The sequence below is a fragment of the Mesoplodon bidens genome (genome assembly GCF_964165515.1).
Source record: "Mesoplodon bidens genome assembly, chromosome: 3".
Taxonomy (NCBI): domain Eukaryota; kingdom Metazoa; phylum Chordata; class Mammalia; order Artiodactyla; family Ziphiidae; genus Mesoplodon; species Mesoplodon bidens.
Genome location: NC_138178.1, coordinates 50610311 through 50629480, shown reverse-complemented (window position 1 = coordinate 50629480; position 19170 = coordinate 50610311). Strand labels below are relative to the sequence as shown.

The 19170-nt window shown below is 41.5% G+C and overlaps 1 protein-coding gene across 1 annotated transcript in view; it reads left to right on the top strand.

Moving 5' to 3' along the window:
- Positions 1 to 16919: 16919 nt before the first annotated feature.
- The window catches only part of RORA (RAR related orphan receptor A), a 104219-nt gene continuing 101968 nt past the window's right edge, over positions 16920 to 19170 (top strand). The window contains exon 1 of the mRNA XM_081229376.1: positions 16920 to 17020. Coding sequence (XP_081085502.1) covers positions 16990 to 17020 — 31 coding nt within the window. The 5' untranslated portion in view covers positions 16920 to 16989. The remainder of the gene's footprint in view (positions 17021 to 19170) is intronic.

Genomic DNA, 19170 nt, shown 5'->3' with positions numbered 1-19170 from the left:
TGCTGCAGTTTTAGCATGTGGGTGCTGATCACTCCAGCCCCTGAACTTTTGTTATTTTCCACACCTTTGATGGTTTTCCTCCGTTCTTCTGTTTTCATTGGTTTCCACTTTCATCTCTACTGTCTGTTCGTGATGGTGTTATCTATTCATCCGAGCAAGTCCAGCCATTCAGGCCTCTGAAGAAAAGGCTATTTTCTCCCCTCTCTGGCCTGGCTGCCCCAGTGGGTAGTCCATGATTTGTGCCTTTAATCACACAACTGTGGAGGCCCCCTCTTTGGGCAACCACTTTGGTGATAGGATAAGGATGAATGTATCATGATTTCATTTTTATCAACCTCTTCTGTGTCTTCCCAGTTTTAGTCGAGATGCAGCGGTTTCTGTTATGGCAGATATTTTATAAATGGCTTCAGCTCCGATCATTGCAAATGATGAAAGTTAGGCCACCTCATTTCCATCTCTGGACTTTCCACAGATGTATATTTATTGTCTCTTCCTAGAGTGTGACTGAATGATCGGAACATTGAATAGGAATGAGACCTTGAGGATTTTATTCCTGGGTCTGTCAGTATCTCTACCTGAGACTTTTACCCCTAGAGCTACCACATTTTTGTTCTGTCTAAAATCCTTGCCATAAATATCGCATGTTATTTTGCCCAATTAAAATTTTCACATTTTACTTCAAAGGCCCTACTATCAAGTAATATAACTTTTAAAGGTAATATAACCTATTATGGTTCTTTAGTAAACTAATTCAGTATTTTATACCAAGCAAAGGCTGGTAAGAACAAAGTTATGGGGGGCAGGATGCCGACTGAGCACCCCTTAAATGTGGAAGAAGTTTTGGAATTAATCATAGGAATCACTCCCTTATGCTATTGGAAAACACGTGTGACACAGCTTGCCTGGACCCCCCTCCCCAACCTCAATGGATAAAATATTAAATGGTACCAGAAAAGTTTAAATTAATTAATGAGAAAGAGATCCATAAAAAAGAAGAGACATAACTTCAAAGCATATTATTCTTAACTTCTGAGGCCATTGTAGTGATGGGCACCGGGGCCCCTTGCAAGCCCTCCGTGTATCTCGTTCACTCTGAAAGGACAGAAACTATGAAACAACCATCATATGACTAGGCTTGGTTTGCAACCTGCATCATATGAGCTAGTTTTCTTTGGATTGTTGTGAGATCCAATAATTAACATTTAATTGGTGATTTGTTGGTGGCATATCATTGAAGAGCCATGTAAATTATCTCTTGTGGCAGGAATGAATAGATAAAAAACATGTGTGAACTGAAAGGAAGATATAATTCGTGACAAAAGTCTTCTGAAAAAATATGACAGACTCGGGTTTCATTTTCAGAAATCCTACTGTGGAAAATGTTCCTTATACTTGCCAATCTGAATTTCTCAGAATATAAGTTCTTAAAGAATAGGAGATCAGTTTTCACTATGTAGCATGTGGCAACATTTATTGAGCACTGGACTGAACGTCAGAAGCCTGCACTCAAGTCCCAGCTCTCCCTTTCTCGATGTCCCAGGCTAAGCTGGAAAACCTCTCCAAGCTTCCTTTACCCCATCTGCAAGTGGGGATATTGACTTTGCCTGCTGTCTTCCTGGGCATTGGTGAGTGCTGAACGGTAGCCTTTAAACTGTGTTCTCACTAACGAGGACAACAACAATAGTGATGAAGATAATAATACATTTAATAGCAATTTAGAGGTAGCCATGGTGATTTTAATGCAGAAAAGCATTATTCTGGAGCCTGGACAATAGGTGGAGTGAAAGAGGCAAAAATCCAAAAGTATGGTCCAGGCAGTTCCGAGAGGTGGCTTCCCTTTCCTCCATCTAGCTTGGAGCGGAGAGAATTCATCTCGGGACCTTCGGCTCCTGCATCCTAGAGTCCTGTACAATGTGGATCTCGCTGGCAGGTATAGAGGCAGCAGTTTCCATGACTCCAATAAATTACTAGTGTTCACGGCTGTTTTGCAGCTGCCCTGGAAGCAGGCTAGCAGTTTTGAAAAAGGATTATTGCAGCCATGAAGAAGGGTGTTGGTGTCATGAGTGTGCATGTAAAAAGCGTTACTTTTAAAAACCTATCACTTCACCTGCCCTGAATGAAAACAACGCCAAGTTGTGCCGATGTTTTCTTTTTTTTTTTTCCCATTGACCTTATCGTACTAACTTTTCCTTCTCCAGAATTCTGGCAGGTTAAACATTATTATATAAATAGCCTTTACTATTATATAAATAGCAAGTATCTTAATATAATGATGTATATTTAAACCTCAGCCCTGAACACTCATAATTCAAGTAAACATTTACAAAAACATTGTCGCTTTAAAAATAGAGGGGGTATTTGAACAGTTTTTCTTTTATTGATGTCTGGCTAATAATGAAATTGAATGAAATACCGGGGTACAAAACAGTTATTCCTACTATGGAAGCCCTTTATTTTTCCAGCCGGCTTCAGAGTATTGCTTACTGAAACTGGAATAACCTAGACCCTGTAAGGTCTGAAGTAATTAGGGTTATTATTTGAAGTATGTATATCAATGCCAGATTCACAAACATTATTAGAAAATGAGATATTCCATGTAAATTAATTTTCTGGAATGTATCTAAGTGCCTAAACTACTTCACTCTGTTTGGAGGTGGGGGAAGCCTTTCAAAATATATTACGTAAGTCCCTGGCTTCTTAGAGTTCATGGGCTAATCCATTCTTAATATTTCAAAGTCATTATAAACACTAATTATGATGGTGTGTACAGGATGTCCTCGGAGACTTTGCAGGTGTGGCTTGTTGTTTGCCCCTATGCCCAAGCTGCTATACTTTTTGAGTTCTTATGTCTAACTTTTTATCATTTTTTATCTCTTCCTTCAGTATTTATTGTTTCTCCTTGCTCCTGTGAGCAGAACTCTCTATTCCTTTCTGCTGGGCTTTTTTTTTTTTTTTCTAATATATTCTGTATACTGGAAAATCAGATATCAAGGTTGTCAGAACTGTCTTACGTAAGAGTAAATAGCCTCTGAGCGAATGCCTGAGGGATTTGTTTAAGCTCAGGCACGAACTTTAGTTATTGGAATTTTAATGGTATCTTTGTGGATCTTTCTTTCTGTTTTGTTTTCTTCCATGTTCCATTTCATAAGGTTTTTGAATGACAGTGCTCTAATTATGAAAAGTGTGATAGCAATTATTTATACTACTTTGATAACAGTTCTAACTTAGTGTCACTTAGATAAACATTTGCCTCACCTGTGAATATTCTGGAACCTGCACACCTTCTACTATTCTTAATGACAACTCTTGTTGCGTCAGCATGGGTAGGATGTTTTTAACTTTATTTTTCAAATATCTCACACAGTACCTCGTCCACAGTCTGTTCTCAGAAAATATCTGGTGATTATCTGAGATTTAAAAATAATTATCATGCACAAGCTACATTACAAATGAAACTTTCAAAGAACTGTACTTGTCTTTCATGTCATGTCCTGGAAAACGCTCCAGTGCTTTTGACACCTTAGTTTAAAAAAAAAAAAAAGAAAGAAAGACCAAGTTGAGCATATCGTTGAAAAATGATAAAAAAAAATTGTAAAGGGGCTGAAAATAGAACTCTTCATAGATATGAATTCCAAGTACATTGCTACTTTCCTATGGGATTATTTTGTTGATGGAAGAATTTGTAGCTCATAATTAGAAACTCATTAATTCATTCATTTGTTCCAACAATAGCATTTATTGAATGTCTTCTGGGCCCACCAGGGATGCACAGACCTATCAGACACAATCTCAGGAAACAGACATTTTGGCCAGAACTTGAAGGTTGCTGTGAGTCAGAGCCCAGTGGCCATATGTTAGAAGCATCTCCCCCCAGTTAAAACTGACGCTTAACATGAAACTAGCCTTGATTATATTAGAACGATCCCAAGTATTTCATGTTCTGGGAAGAAATCTGGAGAAGTGGTGTCATAATGTTTTCCTGTTCCCTGACAAGTCATTCAGTAGCCCTGTCCAAGATCATTTAAAATAGCATGGAAATAATCGGAAGTGATGTCCCTCTGTGGAAAACACTTGGAGGATGCCTGTCAGCAAATAATGTTTTAAACTCTAGGTTTAATTTAGGCCTGTGGTTAGGTTCCTTATAAGAATTTATGTGTTGAAAAAATGTCATCTCAAGAAAAGTTAATATGAATCTAATTTAGGAAACAATGAAAGTTTCATATAAAATAATGATTATTGATCCTGAGGTTTTACTATCTGTTCTGCTTTGTAATCAAATACACAGTTAACATCTCTCCCTCCCTACCATTAGCTTGCTTTGCCAGTGAATCATCATGCTTTGCATCTACTAAAGACCAACAATCTTAGTGTCACTTAGTCTTATCTGATCATCATAATTTTATAAGGCAATCCTCTGTATAAATTTTGAGTGATGTAACCATTGTATTGTTTATGCAATTTCTTTTCCACAGGACCTGAGCATTTACTTTGTTAGCCTTGGTTACACTCAAAAGGATTGTGATGATTTTATAGAAATTGTTGATTTTTATTGCCTTGAAATCTTAAGGGAGGTAACAGATCTTTGCAAGAAAACATTTCAGGCAGAATCATGGTATGGTTATTAATTAAATTTAATTCTTTGTTTTTTCAGTAGTGTTTGAAAGAGAAAAAAATCTTGTTTCCAAAGAATACAAACTCTATGTTATTGCAGAGTGACTTTCAAACGTTCAGAAAATATTTTTGAAATGGAGTACATAAATCATCAGTTGCTATGAAGATATATTCATAGTATATAGTGTATATAACCTTTGATCTTAAAGAGTGTGGCTTGATGGAGTGCAAAAACTTCTAAAGTGAAAAATTATCTTAACTATTGGAGTCCCCTGAGTTCATAAAACCAAATACATGAAGAGTTGGTAGTATGTAGATGGCTAAATAAACTTTCTGTTCATAGTGTTCATCAGTGTATTTTATACTGCTCATATAGTTAGAAAAGTCTAGTCGTGGTTCATAAACCATTCCAATCCAGTGACTTGGATATCAACAGATACTAATGTTTTCAGGTTTATTGTCTGACTTTGAAGGCTTAAAATTTTTTTTTGAAATATGGGCATTCTTTTTCCAATTTTACAGGTGAGAAAACTGAGGCCCAAGGAATATAAGTAACTTGTCACCAGTTACACAACCACTAGGTATTAGAACTGGGATGGTAAGACAAATTTTCCAACTCCAATTCTAGTGCTCTTTCCACCATACATGCTGCTTTCAAAGAAGCATTCGTTTATTCAACAAATATTTATCCAACGTGTAGTGTATACCAGGCAATGTGCTCAGCCTTCATGTTACAAGAGGTACAAAGGCGAATCCCTGCCTCTTAGAGTGTAAAGTCCAGTGAAGAAGATGGAAAAGAGAACAAATGATTACAAGAAACAAAACCAAAACAGTGTGAAGAATCAGGTTTACAGAAAGGGAAGAACAGGATGCCAATGGGAGCCCAAAGCTCATCTGATGGAGGCTAGCAGTTTGGACAAGACATCCTCAAGCCTGTGACATTTAAACTGAAACTGTAGGATGGCAAGATAGATAGATAGATAGATAGATAGATAGATAGACAGACAGACAGATAGATGGCAGAGTTGATTCACATTATTGGCAGATTCTGTATTTGCATATTTGCCTACTCACCAAAATTTATTTATAACCTCCAAATCAATACTTGCTGCCATTAACATTACTCAGCCATGAAAAGAATGAAATAATGCCATTTGCAGCAACATGAATGGACCTAGAGAATATTATACTAAGTGAAGTAAGTCAGACAAAGACAGATACTTTATGATATCACTTATATGTGGAATCTAAGTAAAACAAATGAAACTATATACAAAATATAAACAGACTCACAGACATAGTGAACCAATTTTCCCAAAGGGGAGTGGGAGGGGGTGATTAGGGTATGGGATTAACAGAAACTACTATACATAAAATAGGTAAGCAACAAGTATTTACTGTATAGCACAGGGAACTATATTCAAGACCTTGTAATAATCTATAATGGAAAAATAATCCAAAATAATATATAACTGAATCACTTTGCTATACACCTGAAACTAACACAATATTGTAAATCAACTATAATGTAAATCGATTGTACTTCAACTATAAAAAAAATTACTGGCTGCCTTTCTCACACTTAGGCAAGCGCAAAGCATCCTGACACACATGTTCCCAGCTGAGGTTGGTTGAGGCAATGTTCTGCCTTCTTGTTTCAGCTCTCATACTGTAAACAAGTGTCCTTTTCACAGTCTATTTAGTGCCACATTTTCCTAATTTGTGTGCTTTTTGTTGGTAATATTGCTGTTTAAAGTAGCCCCCAAGCATAGTGGTAAAGTGCTGGCTAGTGTTCCTAAGTGTGATGTGCGTTACAGAGAAAATACGTGTTAGATAAGCTTTGTTCATTGCTGTTGACTGTCGGTTCAGTGTTTTGTCTGTTTGTTTGTTTTGGCTGCGTTGGGTCTTCGTTCCCATTACTAGATATTTACCCAAGTAAAATATAAACTTATGTTCTGGGCTTCCCTGGTGGCGCAGTGGTTGAGAGTCCGCCTGCCGATGCAGGGGACACGGGTTTGTGCCCCGGTCCAGGAAGATCCCACATGCCGCGGAGCGGCTGGGCCCGTGAGCCATGGCCGCTGAGCCTGCGCGTCCGGAGCCTGTGCTCCGCAACGGGAGAGGCCACAACAGTGAGAGGCCCGCGTACCGCAAAAAACAAAACAAAACAAAAAAACAAAACTCATGTTCACACAAAAAACCTGTACATGAATGTTCATAGCCGCTTGGTTTGTGATTGCTGAGGAATGGAAACAACCTAAATGTCCTTCAATCAGGGAATGAGTAAACTGCAGACTGGAATACTACTGAACTACAGAAAGTAACAAATTATTGATTTGCTCTTGGAGTGTATCTGAAATGCATTGTGCTAAGTAAAGAAACCAGAGTCAAAGGGCTACATTAATATATTTTTCCATTTAAATGATATTCTTTAAAGGCTAAACTATAGGGATAGAAGAGACAGATCTGTGGTTACCAGGGTTTGGAGAAGGTGAATAAGTTGGCTACAGAAGGACACAAAAGAATTTGGGAGGAGAGGGAGATGGAACTCTTTCATATCTTGACTGTGTTGGTCATTATGAAATTAAAAACCTTTGTCAAAATTCGCAGACCTGTTCACTAAGAAGAGTGAGTTTTGCTGTATGTAAATTATAGTTTGATAAGAAATGAAAAAAAACTGCGGTCTGAAGGATGAATCAAGATACAATTCCTCTAGTTTGCCACAGTAACATCAGAAAATACTATTAAAACGTATTTTACTACAGTTCTCATTGATAAAACACTGTTAGTGTAAAATAAACACTATGTAGTAATTTATGTTACACCATAACTGAGCAGTGGATACAATGAACATAAAAAACATGTTTTCTTTGCTGTTTTGTGGTGCTTAAATTTAATGTGGTTCTTACTGATTTACAGGAAGTATTTTCTTACTGTTTTTTGACAAGCGGTGAAATCTGCAAACTATACTATAACTCTAATATTAAGTATATGCATTACTCATAAGAGAACAAAACTTTCCTTTGACTTGAATTACCCAGTGAAATGGCATATTGTCCCTGGGATAATAGATAAAATACAAAAAGAGAAAAAATATAATATCACTTATCTTGCTTAAATATGATTATTTAATGATAGGCAACTGTCAGACATGGGCGGTTTAGCTGCTCACATCCTTGGAATCAGGAAGACCTACCACATGACCTCTCTGAGTGTCTTGCAATTCTGATATGTCCTTTTAAAATTTTTTCCTCGTTTACCACGGCTCTGCCACATTATCTCTGTTATATTTCAAGGAGCAAATATGTGGTAAAGTAAAAAAAATTACTTTATATTTTACTTAAGATGTGTTGTCAAAACATCTTGAGGCTATGTATGTACTATGTCTTTGTATAAATAACGAGGCCATGCATGACTACAGTCACTTAAAAAATGTAGACAATGATTTATTCAAAGTGTATTGAAAATTAAGTAGCTCTGCTTATTATACTATGGAAGCCATTTATTGGGTGATTTAAATAGGTGAAAGAAATGCTATATTATATGACATGTTGCAAAAACTATTTATGAAAAGAGCAGCCATGATACAATTTGGAAAAGTAAAAACAGTGACTATCTCTCTTGTGCTTTTCCTGTAGAAGAGGATGAAGTATAAAATTATTATTTTTGTGTTTCTAACAGACTTGTTACTTTGTTTGGAGTCTTTTAGAAACACCAGCTTTGGCTTTTGTAAGTTGTTAGTTTCCTCCTATTCCTATGTCACATTCTGTTGCCAGTATTTAGAGTTGTTTATTCCAAAAGTGCAAAGAATTCCCCTCAAGAGTTAATGTGTAGCAAGTGTTTATTAAATGGACAAATGACAACATTGTTTTCAAACAGGGTAATTACAACGGTGTACAGTATGTTTCTTCATTAGTAAGTAATTAAATAATTTACTAAATTGTGCAATAATTCATAATGACACATGCTAACCCCGCTCAATTATGAGAGCTAGTGATAAAATAATTTCTTGCACGCATGCCTAAATTTTATTAGAGTCGTCAACTTTGATTCCTGAAGAAGTCAGCTTGCCTTTTTCAAAATACTGAGTAGTGCACAATTCAAGGAAAATTCAGAAAATGCTTGAGGGTCATAACGTAGTTGTTAAGAGTGCCTACCCTAGATTCAGTTCACCTGGGTTTTCCTTATGGTTCCTTGTGTTCTTGGACAAGTTACTTAATTTATCTGTGCGTCAGTTTCCTCACCTACAAAAGAGAGTTTTGAGTGAATTCAGTGTTAAAAAACACCTGCCACAGAGTACGTTCCAAGGAATTGTGAAGCAATAGGTGAGGTAAAAGCAAGAACAGCAGCAGTGTGATACAAGTATTGGAAATCCATTTTGATTTCAGAAAATCATCTTTGTGGAACACAAGGTTTAACTGGAATACTCAAAATCTCATGTGAATTTTGGAGCCTCTGAATGGAATGCCTAATTTAATGAACCTCCATCTTACAAAATGTAGGAATCGTTTTTTTAATTCAAGAGAAAAGTATTGATTTTTTTTTTTTTTTTTTGCGGTACACGGGCCTCTCACTGTTGTGGCCTCTCCCGTTGCGGAGCACAGGCTCCGGACGCACAAGCTCAGCGGCCATGGCTCACGGGCCCAGCCGCTCCACGGCATGTGGGATCCCCCCGGACCGGAGCACGAACCCGCGTCCCCTGCATCGGCAGGCGGCCTCCCAACCACTGCTCCACCAGGGAAGCCCAGTATTGATTTTTTAATGTGAATCTAATATATTTAGAAGAAATTAACATTTTTTATGAAAACAGAAAGACACATCCAAGTCTGTTCTTGTTTCAGTCCTCACAGCATACTTCCTCAGTGCAGGACTGGACATAAATAGTAAGTGTACTTCTGAGGGCAGAGAATAGACTTCTGACCCAACAGCCCAATGAATTCCATCCTATGAGCTGGAGCTTAAATGTGAGCCTCAAAACCATTATTGACATGTGGCACAACTGTCTGAAATGTCAATAGTTATAAAATGAGTATTTCATAATGCATAATAATTGATTACTTTGCTTGACTGAACAGAAGCATATTTTCTCTGTGAAAGCAAAATAATGCCAACATTTTCTCCTGGGACACTCCTAGCTGCAAGACTCGGATTTCCCAGTGAAGCCCACGTTACGCTGTGGTCCTTGATCATGCGTGACAAAAATAGGGAAAACCATCTGTAACTACTTATCTTCTCCCCATTATTTGAAAATATATATTTTAAGAGTCCTTTAAAAATAACATATCACCTCTATATGAAGCATCTGTATTAATAGAACTGTCTCACATCATTTTCAGAACTGAAATGGATGAGATACGAAATCAAATAACATTCAATTTACCTAGTTCCTCTTAAAATGTTCTGCTTAGCTTTTCACTCTGATGAAATAACACCCATTTCCAGTTTTATTCTTCCTGGGTATGCTGTGATGTGGAACTCTTTTGCTCTATGTGTTTTATTAAGTGTAATTTAACTTTATGACTATCAAACCAACTATTAATCCTTAGAATAAGACTATGAAATAGGCAAGCTGCAAAGAGGTTTACTTTCTAAAGCACAGTTCCCTTCTTCTGCCCTCAATTCTTTTTTCAAAACTCATTCTCTGACTGTGTATACTTTGCAAAGCTCTGTACTAGGCACTTCGAAGGCAAGTGAAAGAAATAGCTACAACCTATATTCTGAGCTTTCTCCCCTCCTTATCTATGTGTACTTCATGATATACTCTAAACCATCACTACTAGTTGTTTCTTAAGTTAAAAATGCCTTTTCTATCTCTGTTCTTTTACCTGTGTTCTGCCCTCCTTCTAAGATGTCCTTTTGCCCTTTATTCCTTTTCCTATCCACTAAAATTTGATTTGTCTTTCAATGTCTAGTTCAAGTGGTACCTCCTCCGTGAAATCCTTCTGCTCATAAAGTATAAGATTAACCCTGCACAGAGTAACCTCTCTTACTCTTGGCTCACATAGCACCTTACTTAGAGTATGTGTCACACATTCTGCCTTACATTATAAGCATTGAATTCATTTTCCTACTAGATTGCAAGCTCCTTGAGGGAAGGTCTGACATCTTACTCTTTTTCCTTTCCTCTCCATGTCCCAGCACAGTGTAATGCACAGTTGTTTGTCATTGTTCATTGGATGGGAGCTTGCATTCTTACAGGAAACAAGACATAAAAAAGCCTGCACTCTTATAGAAAATAATACATTTTAAAAAGAGGCCGCTTATGCCAAGGGGTAATTTAATATTTATTCATCTTTGTATTCCCAGTACCTAGCAGGTACTTAATAAATGCTTACTACACACACACACACACGCACGCGCGTGCCCACACACATGCACACACACACATTTCAAAACTGTAGAAAGCTTATCAAAAGTGCATGCTGATAATCATGTCAACACATCTTTATTAAGGTCAATAATTTTTGCCAGGCATAGGATCTGCGTGTATAACAATGTGGGAATGGTGATGGTATTTCCACTTGTAAGTCTACTAAGAGATAATCACTGTGTCCTTTCTTTAGATTGTTTCATTTAATCCTCCCAGTGTGCCTACAAGGTTCTATTATCCTTCCTTCACATACGAGGAAACAAAGATTTGCTCAAGATCATTCAGCTAGTGAGTAGGATAAAGGTTGGTTTGGAGCCCAGTTTTGTCTAATGCCAGAGCTCACGGTAACCTACCGTGGGGTTCAGTGAAACAAGGAAGGCTCCTTGGAGAAGGAAGTGGACATGGCGCCCCAAAGAGGAAGGGATGAAGGTGTTTCTGAGAAGGGGCTGGGACATGGTCCTGAAAGTAGTCACAGGATGTTTGAGTTGCAGGAACCCTTTGAGGTCTGTTCCCATTTCTTCATTCTACAGGTCAGGGGCCTGACGGACTGAGAGGGGAAATAACTTGCCCAAGGTGACATAGAATGCTAGTGACAAGTGTGAAATTTGAACCCGGGGCTCCAGGTTCTGAGTTCGCTTCTGCTACCCATATTCCTTTAACTTAAAAAAGAAAAGAAAAAAGAAAAGAAACATCATTTCCTACGCTCTTTACAACAGCCAAGACACAGAAACAACCTAAATGTCCATCAACAGATGAATGGATAAAGAAGATGTGGTGTACATATATACGATGGACTATTACTCAGCCATAAAAAAGAATGAAATAATGTCATTTGCAGCAATATGGATGGACCTAGAGATTATCATACTAAGTGAAGTAAGTCAGACAGAGAAAGACAAATATACGATATCACTTACATGTGGAACCTAAAATATGAAACAAATGAACTTATCTACAAAATAGAAGCAGACACAGATAGAGAGCAGATTTGCAGTTGCCAAGAAGCAAAGGGGTGGAGGAGGGATGGATTGGGAGTTTGGGATTAGCAGATGCAAATTATTATACATAGAATAGATAAACAACAAGGCCCTACTTTATAGCACAGGGAACTATATTCAATATCCTGTAATAAACCATAGTGGAAAAGAATATGAAAAAGAATATATATTGTGTATCTATATATATATACACATATATATGACTGAATCACTGTGCTGTACGGCAGAAACTAACACATTGTAAATCAACTATACTTCAATAAAATAAAGAAAAATCATTTCCTGAATGCCTGTTCCACTGCCAGCTGTAGGAGTGGGGTTAGGACATCTCATGGGAACACCAGGGATGGCAGCTCCTCTGGCCTCGGAGGTGAGTCTCCTTCCTTGCCGCCTTGGCAGGTGTGTGTGTAGTGAGGCACCTCCCACATACCTATTCTATGGGGGTTGCTTGGGTCTGAATGCCTGTGGACTTTACCCTTTCCCTCCTTGTGATGGTTACAAAACATCTGCCAGTTCTTGAATTTCCTAATAGATGTATGAGATATGTGGTTCCAGAAATTCTTCACCATTGTCTCAATGCAGCCAAGTCTTTCACCTCTAACATCCCATTATACTAACAGCCACACTAATGATTTGCAGCCATCTATCAACTGTGAGGGGTGAAGTGCTGTACAAACATCTTTTCAATGGGTGACCAACCAGACACTGCCTTTCTTTAGGAAAGTTCAGACTCAGGGAACTGACTTCTATATAGTTTTCAGAGCCAAGGTCAGCTGATTAGGGAGCTTCTCAAGATCAGAGCTGTTGTCTTGTTCTTGTTTGATTCTCCAGTATAGGGCCAGGAGCATAATAAGTATTCAGTAAATGTGCTTGGTAATGTGAAATATGTATGTGTGTGTGAGTGTGTGTGTAAAATTGAAGATGTCTCTTGCTATCAAAATATCATTCATTTCACTATATTTCATGGACTATGTATGTGCATACATACATGTACATTTCAATCTGGCATCTGTATTTGCTTTAAAATCATGAATAAAACAGGTTATATTAATCTGTTCATCCCCTCCCCCTTAACACACATAAATAGGAGGACCCCTCTGTCACCTTGGTCTTACCAGTATTATTCCATTTATAAATGTTTCTTTATGAGACATTGGCTCCTTCCAGACTCAAAACTAGGTAAGGCTGTGATCTACTGTAGGCAAGTTTGTGTCTACCCTGGAGCTTCCCAAGTAGTCTTGCTCAGAACTCTCTAAGTCTGACCCTGTTTGGTCTGTAGGAGACCCGGTCCCCTGGCTTTATGTCAGCCTGAATGGCCCAACTCCTACAGATCACAGTGCCATGGAGGCTAAGAATTCAGCTGAATCAAGCTGCCTAGGACCACATTAACCTTTCACTGATCCCTTTCTTGTTCAGTTAGGAAGAAGTTAGTTGAATTAGCAAGCTGCCACACACTGGAAAAAGAGAATCAGGGCCCAGGCGAGACAGAACCTCAGAGCCAAAATGCTCCCTCTCAGGTGCATCAGCCAACTTTGAAAACATTTTTGTACTGCGAGCCACCTGCCGATTCTGGAAAAGTTTGTCAACCCATTGTTTTGCCATTCTCCCCAATAGCACTCAGTGTGTGAGTCGGTGTGGTATACCGTGAGATCAGATTGTTTGGTAGAAAACCAAATGTACTTTCCTAAAATCAAGGGTCATTTCTTTATTTAACCTCTGAAAGTGGGAAGATAGACACCAATTTACTGATTATACTCCAGTCTAGACCCCTGCAGAAATCCAGCAGGCTTTTCTCATAGGCATTTTGGAACAACCTGACATTGGTCATGTGCCTCCAATTCCTTGCTAAGTAACAGATCCAATGTGAAACCCAGTACATAGGGACACCATGTGGGGCTTTCTCTAGAGGACTCTGAGTTGAATTACATGTGTTTTAAGTATGCAGTGTGTGCCTTCTTTTTCTGAGATTAGCCAACAGAAATATTTGACTTGTGAATGCATGTATGATATAATCCCATTCATGGTAAAGAGTTCCCATCCTGTTTAATTATCTTCATGTAAGCAATATTCTATTTATGGGGTTTTTTTTTTCAGAACACTTGGTAAAAATTTTTCAAATGGAAAGAGTATACTTCTTAACACTGTTTTTCCCCCATAGCAGGCACTCCAGGAGTGTGTATTTAATGGAATCCAAATAATGATTCCTACATTTCAATATTTAGCTGGTAAAATTTTGCACTGAAATGTGCATCTTTTTGGGCTCCAGTTTAGTAGTATTGAAGGGAAATACAGATCCTTTCATTCCTGACTGATTTACTTGGTTGAGGACGTATAACTCTGTAGAAAAGTTGTATTCCAAGAGGTTTTAAAAAACCTCTTGTTTTTACTTTTGAAGTTTCACGAGAGCTTTGTGTTAATATAAAGAACACTAATATACCCTGGGTTAAAAGCTGTGTTGAAAATAAAAGAATACATTTATTAGAGGCATGTATTACAAATAGCATCTAGCCACACAGGAAGGTTACGACTTAATATCTGAAATTCTGTTGCTCATTTAGTTGCAGGGTGAAAATGAAATACATTTCTAAAGGGCAAGGTCAATATTACATTATCCTGGAAATGTCTTTGTTGAATAAATGTGTAAATATTTCAAATAAGTATTGTGAGAACATATTTCTATTGGGGACGTATCTATAGGATGAATGATTCTTCTTGTAATTGCAGGAGCACATGTCATGTTACATGTCATTCCCAATTACCGATTTCATTTGAAATGGTCTGGAAATAAATACCAATTACTAGTAATGTAAGACTATTTACCTTGGAGTCAGATGTCTGACAGGCAGACCAAATGGATTTGGTCATTTTCAAGGCATTATTTTCTAAAGCAGCATGCTGTTTTAAAGTAACACTGAATTTTCAGAGTGGTATATCTGGATTCGTTTGCAGCGAGTCTGGACAAACACCCCTATGAGCACGCACTCTCTGATGTTTTTCCATCCTTTAACAATACAAACGAAAGAAAATCGTATCCAGGACCTACCAACAGAACAGCTTGGCATTACCCATCCTTGTTAAAGTCGTTAGGATGAGGGAAACCAAGAACCAAATATGAAGGATAGTGTCAGTGTAACTGAGGGGTGTTGCCTCACTGGGAGATGCAGTTGCATCATGGGAACGTGGTGTGACTTAATTTCATCATTATAAACATCACAGTGGGTATGGTTGATTCATTTGAAACCCTTGTCCACTTCGCTATGGCTGCGCAGCTGAGTTAACATGGGTAGATCTTGACTCCACGCTTTTAGGATTTCTTATTTTTGTGGTTTTATTTGAGAAAAACTCTAAAGAAAAAAACTGTGTTGGGATGACTTCAGTTGAAATCAAACTTTTATAAAGCTGCAGCTTGATTTAATGTACGATGAATTTTTTTTTGACCTTCTAAATCAGAGCGCTCTGTAAATTTTGCCTTGAAGGGGGATGCGGGGGTGGGAGTGTATGAATCCTAGTTTTTCCAGTGCTGATTGTCTGCATGTGTTTTAAATTATGGCCCAACTCAGAGTCAAGGACAACTCAGTTATATGGGAAAAAATGTTAGGACTCTCCTTGTTTAACTACCATGAATACAACAACTAATAACCATCTAATATTTGCGTTGTAAATGGAGACACAGGCCATCAGAAAAGAAAGCAGAGTTGAAATTATGTGAAGGAACTGGAGTAGGTAACAAACTTGGCTTTTGATAATTTTTTCTGCTACACTCAATACTGTTGACAAGCCTGCCGAAATTTTAATAACACAGACTATGGGTATGTAAGCATCTGAAATTCATAGTAAAGAGATTCATCTGATAATAATATCATGATTTAAGTTTCCACAAGTCCAGTAAAAAGGATTAAGTTTGGAAGGAATTAGGTCTTAGCTGCAAGTTAAAATTCACAGAGTTGACCTTTAGAGGTTGTTTGCTTTTTTGTTGCTGTTGGTTTTTTGTTTTTTGTTTTTCCTGTCCAAAGTACCACAACATCTCATTTTTAGGGTATGAAAACTAGAGCCTTTTCCACTTGTAGATGGGTTCTCTGGAGAGAGTGGTGGATATATGGAAGAGCCTGGGAAATTAGTGGCTCAAATCGGCTGGCGACAAGTTCATTTAGGTGATTCACACAGAGTTTTCTGCTCTCCTTCCAGGTATCAGTGGTCCTGGGGGAAGGGAGAGGTGTAAACCAGGACCTTAGGTGTCGGTGTGATGAGAAATATTAACGTCTGGGTGGGCGGAGTTCCCCCTTCCCAGGCCGAGCCTCCCAGGCTCTTACTGAGGAGGCGCTTACTCCACTCCCCAGCAGTCCGGATGACTGCGTTCTCCACGGCCCCCGGAGGGGGCTCTACCTTCCGAATAAAGCTGGGGCGATCTGGGAAATTGGAAGTGAGGGTGACTACAACACACCTCCCCCCGCCAGACCGAACAAACCCCTCTTTTCCGCCAACGGGTTGGCACAGTTATCACCCCTGGGAGATGCGGAAAGAGAGCAGGAAAGTAGCGTCGAGTTGCGCCCCTCTAGCCCAAGGGGTGCGGGAGAAAGTAGACGCGTGATCTTCCGGGCGCTGCACGCAGAAAGCGCCCGGGCGGCCACAGGTGCCCAGGGAGGCGAGCAGAAGGCCGGGGGCCCGGGTGCGGGCCGGGGGCGCGGGAGGGCAGCGCCAGCGCGGGTGCGCCCGGGAGCCGCCGCCGCTCACCTGCCCGGGGGAGCGGGGCGGGGCGCGGCGCTGGAGCGCCCCCGCCTCCTGCCGCCCGCCTCCCGCCCGGGGAGGAAGCGGAGGGGCGCGGTGTAAACAGAGCGGCGGCCGTGATGTCAGCCGGTCACATGGAGCCTCTTATGGCTCGGGATGGCTCTCGGCGGACGGGCAGCTGCGGCAGCTGCTGCTGTGGCTCAGGCGGCGGCGGCGCGGCGGCGGCGGCAGAGGGGGCTCCGGGGTCGGACCATCCGCTCTCCCTGCGCTCTCCGCACCGCGGCTTAAATGATGTATTTTGTGATCGCAGCGATGAAAGGTGAGCCCGGGCGCCCCGCCGGGGCCGGGTGGGCTGGCTGCTCCGGGGGGCGGGGAGGCGGGCGCGCCGGGGGAGGGGTGGGCGCGCCTGCCCGAGCGCACGTACTGCCCAGGGCTGGGCGCTGGAGCCCCGCCAGGGCTTTTTGGGCCCCTGCAGGGCGCCCCCTGAGCCAGGCCGCGGGATCTGCCTGCCTCCTGTCGGGGGCAAAGGCGCAGGGGCTGGACCCCCCCCTCTTCTGTCCCCTCCGGCTCCTGTCAGTCGCCCGGGTCCGCCTGGCACCCGGCGGGGCTCCCGGAAGAAAGTTTGCTGGGAGTCGCCGCGCTTCTGGCAGGGAGGGGAGGGTCTGAGGAGCTCGGAGGAAGCCAAGGGGCGCCCGCGACGGGTCCCCAGGGCCCGCACCCCGGACAGCTCCGGCCTACGTAGGGAAGGCGCCGCGGCCGGGCCGGGCCGAGAGTGCGCCCGGGCGCGGTGTCATTCCTGGGGACTGGTCAGCGCCCCGGGCCTTGCACCCTCCCCCCCGCCCCCCTCCGCCGCCCGGCGGCCCCGAGCGCCAGGGCGGCCGCCTGCAAGGGGTAGTGCGGCCGGTCCGCGCTGCGTGCCCGCCGCGGCCGCTTCCGAAAGCGCGCAGGCCCGAGCGAGACGGGCTTCTGGAGCGTGCCAAGACTCCCTGGGCGGCAGCCGCAGCGCACCCTCACTTGATACTTTGGGTTGTGGATGGATGTGGGGAAGCAACTTCTCCCCCCCCCCCCACAGGATTCGCGGGCAGTAGTGGAGGTTAGACGGCGGCGAGGGCCGGCGGGCGCGGGTTAGTCGCGGCCAGACCTCCTCGCCCGGCCTTCCTTCCTGATCCGAAGTCCTTTGCCGGGCTGGTGGCGGGATGGCAACGGGGACTGGTTGCAGAGAGGACTGGCTTCAGGTCTTCTCAGGTGAGGAGGAAAGAAACCATGGCAAGTCAGGGAAATTTCTAATGGGAAAGCCAAAGTTTGGAGGTGCGCAGGAACTCGCCTGCGCGGTCCGGACAAGCCGAGACACGCAAACAGCCCGAGAGAAAACTCAGCCCGCAGCCCTCCGCCGGCTCGTGCGCCAGCAGGTTCTTCGGGGCCGATAATCTGCCCGCGGACCCGGCCGCTGGGAGTGGGGATTTAGATCCCCATCTGTTTGCGGCGCACAGGGCTCCCCTCATACGCAGCAGTTTTGCAGACCCAGACTGTCCTGCGGGTTCTGCCCATCCGTGCGGGCGCGGGGCGCTCGTTAAACGTTTGCTAAGGTTGAGGTTTTGTTGCAATCCTAGACGAAGGACACCAGTTCGGTATCTGCACTGGGTTTACTTTCGGATCACCGAGCTTTGCCTTTCTTCACTAGAGATTGGGTGGCATCTCTTTTATTAATTATTAACAGGCCGAAACGTACTGGACGCTAAGATGAGCTGCTTTAGATGAAATCTTTCTATACGACGTGCCCAGAGCAAATTTTTGTCTTTTCCCCGGTGGCTTGCGGGAAATGAAATTTAATCATTTTTAGAATATGTAACAGATAAAGGAAAGGGTAGGAGACCTCCACATTCTTAAGCACTTAACTTTTTTTTTCTTCCCAAAATGATTTTAAGATTTTCTTATCGACTTCTTATGTAGACGAAACGTATGCTCCTCCCCTCCCCCTCAAAAAAACTTTTATGCTATTTCCAGCGGTTCATTAATCCTGTAAGAGTAAAACGATTCAGATAGCCTTTGTAGTTAAGACATTTTCTTCCGTTTTTTTCTTTAAGGCGTGAAATCGATTTGGGGAGGTGTCAATGTTAGTCCTTATCTATTTTATTTAGTATGATTGGTGTCGACTGGGGAAGGGTGAGAAGCTGATACTATTTTCCCTAATGAACAGTAACCACCAAACAATAAGGAAAGTGCGTCTGAATGTTAATTTTGATGTTTCTGAGTACATAGGCTTTTGCTTTTGTAGTTCTAGCACAAAATGAAGTTCCATACTATCCCTTAGTGATATAATCATGGGAATCACACCACCACTATATCCCCCAAAAGCTCTAGCCCACACATTTGTCTTGGAGTGACCTCTGGCTGCCAGAAGATAATAGATGCATAGTATTGTGCTTTGCGAAAAGTAGCTCAGATGTACTGGCAGTTCAGTTTTTCTAT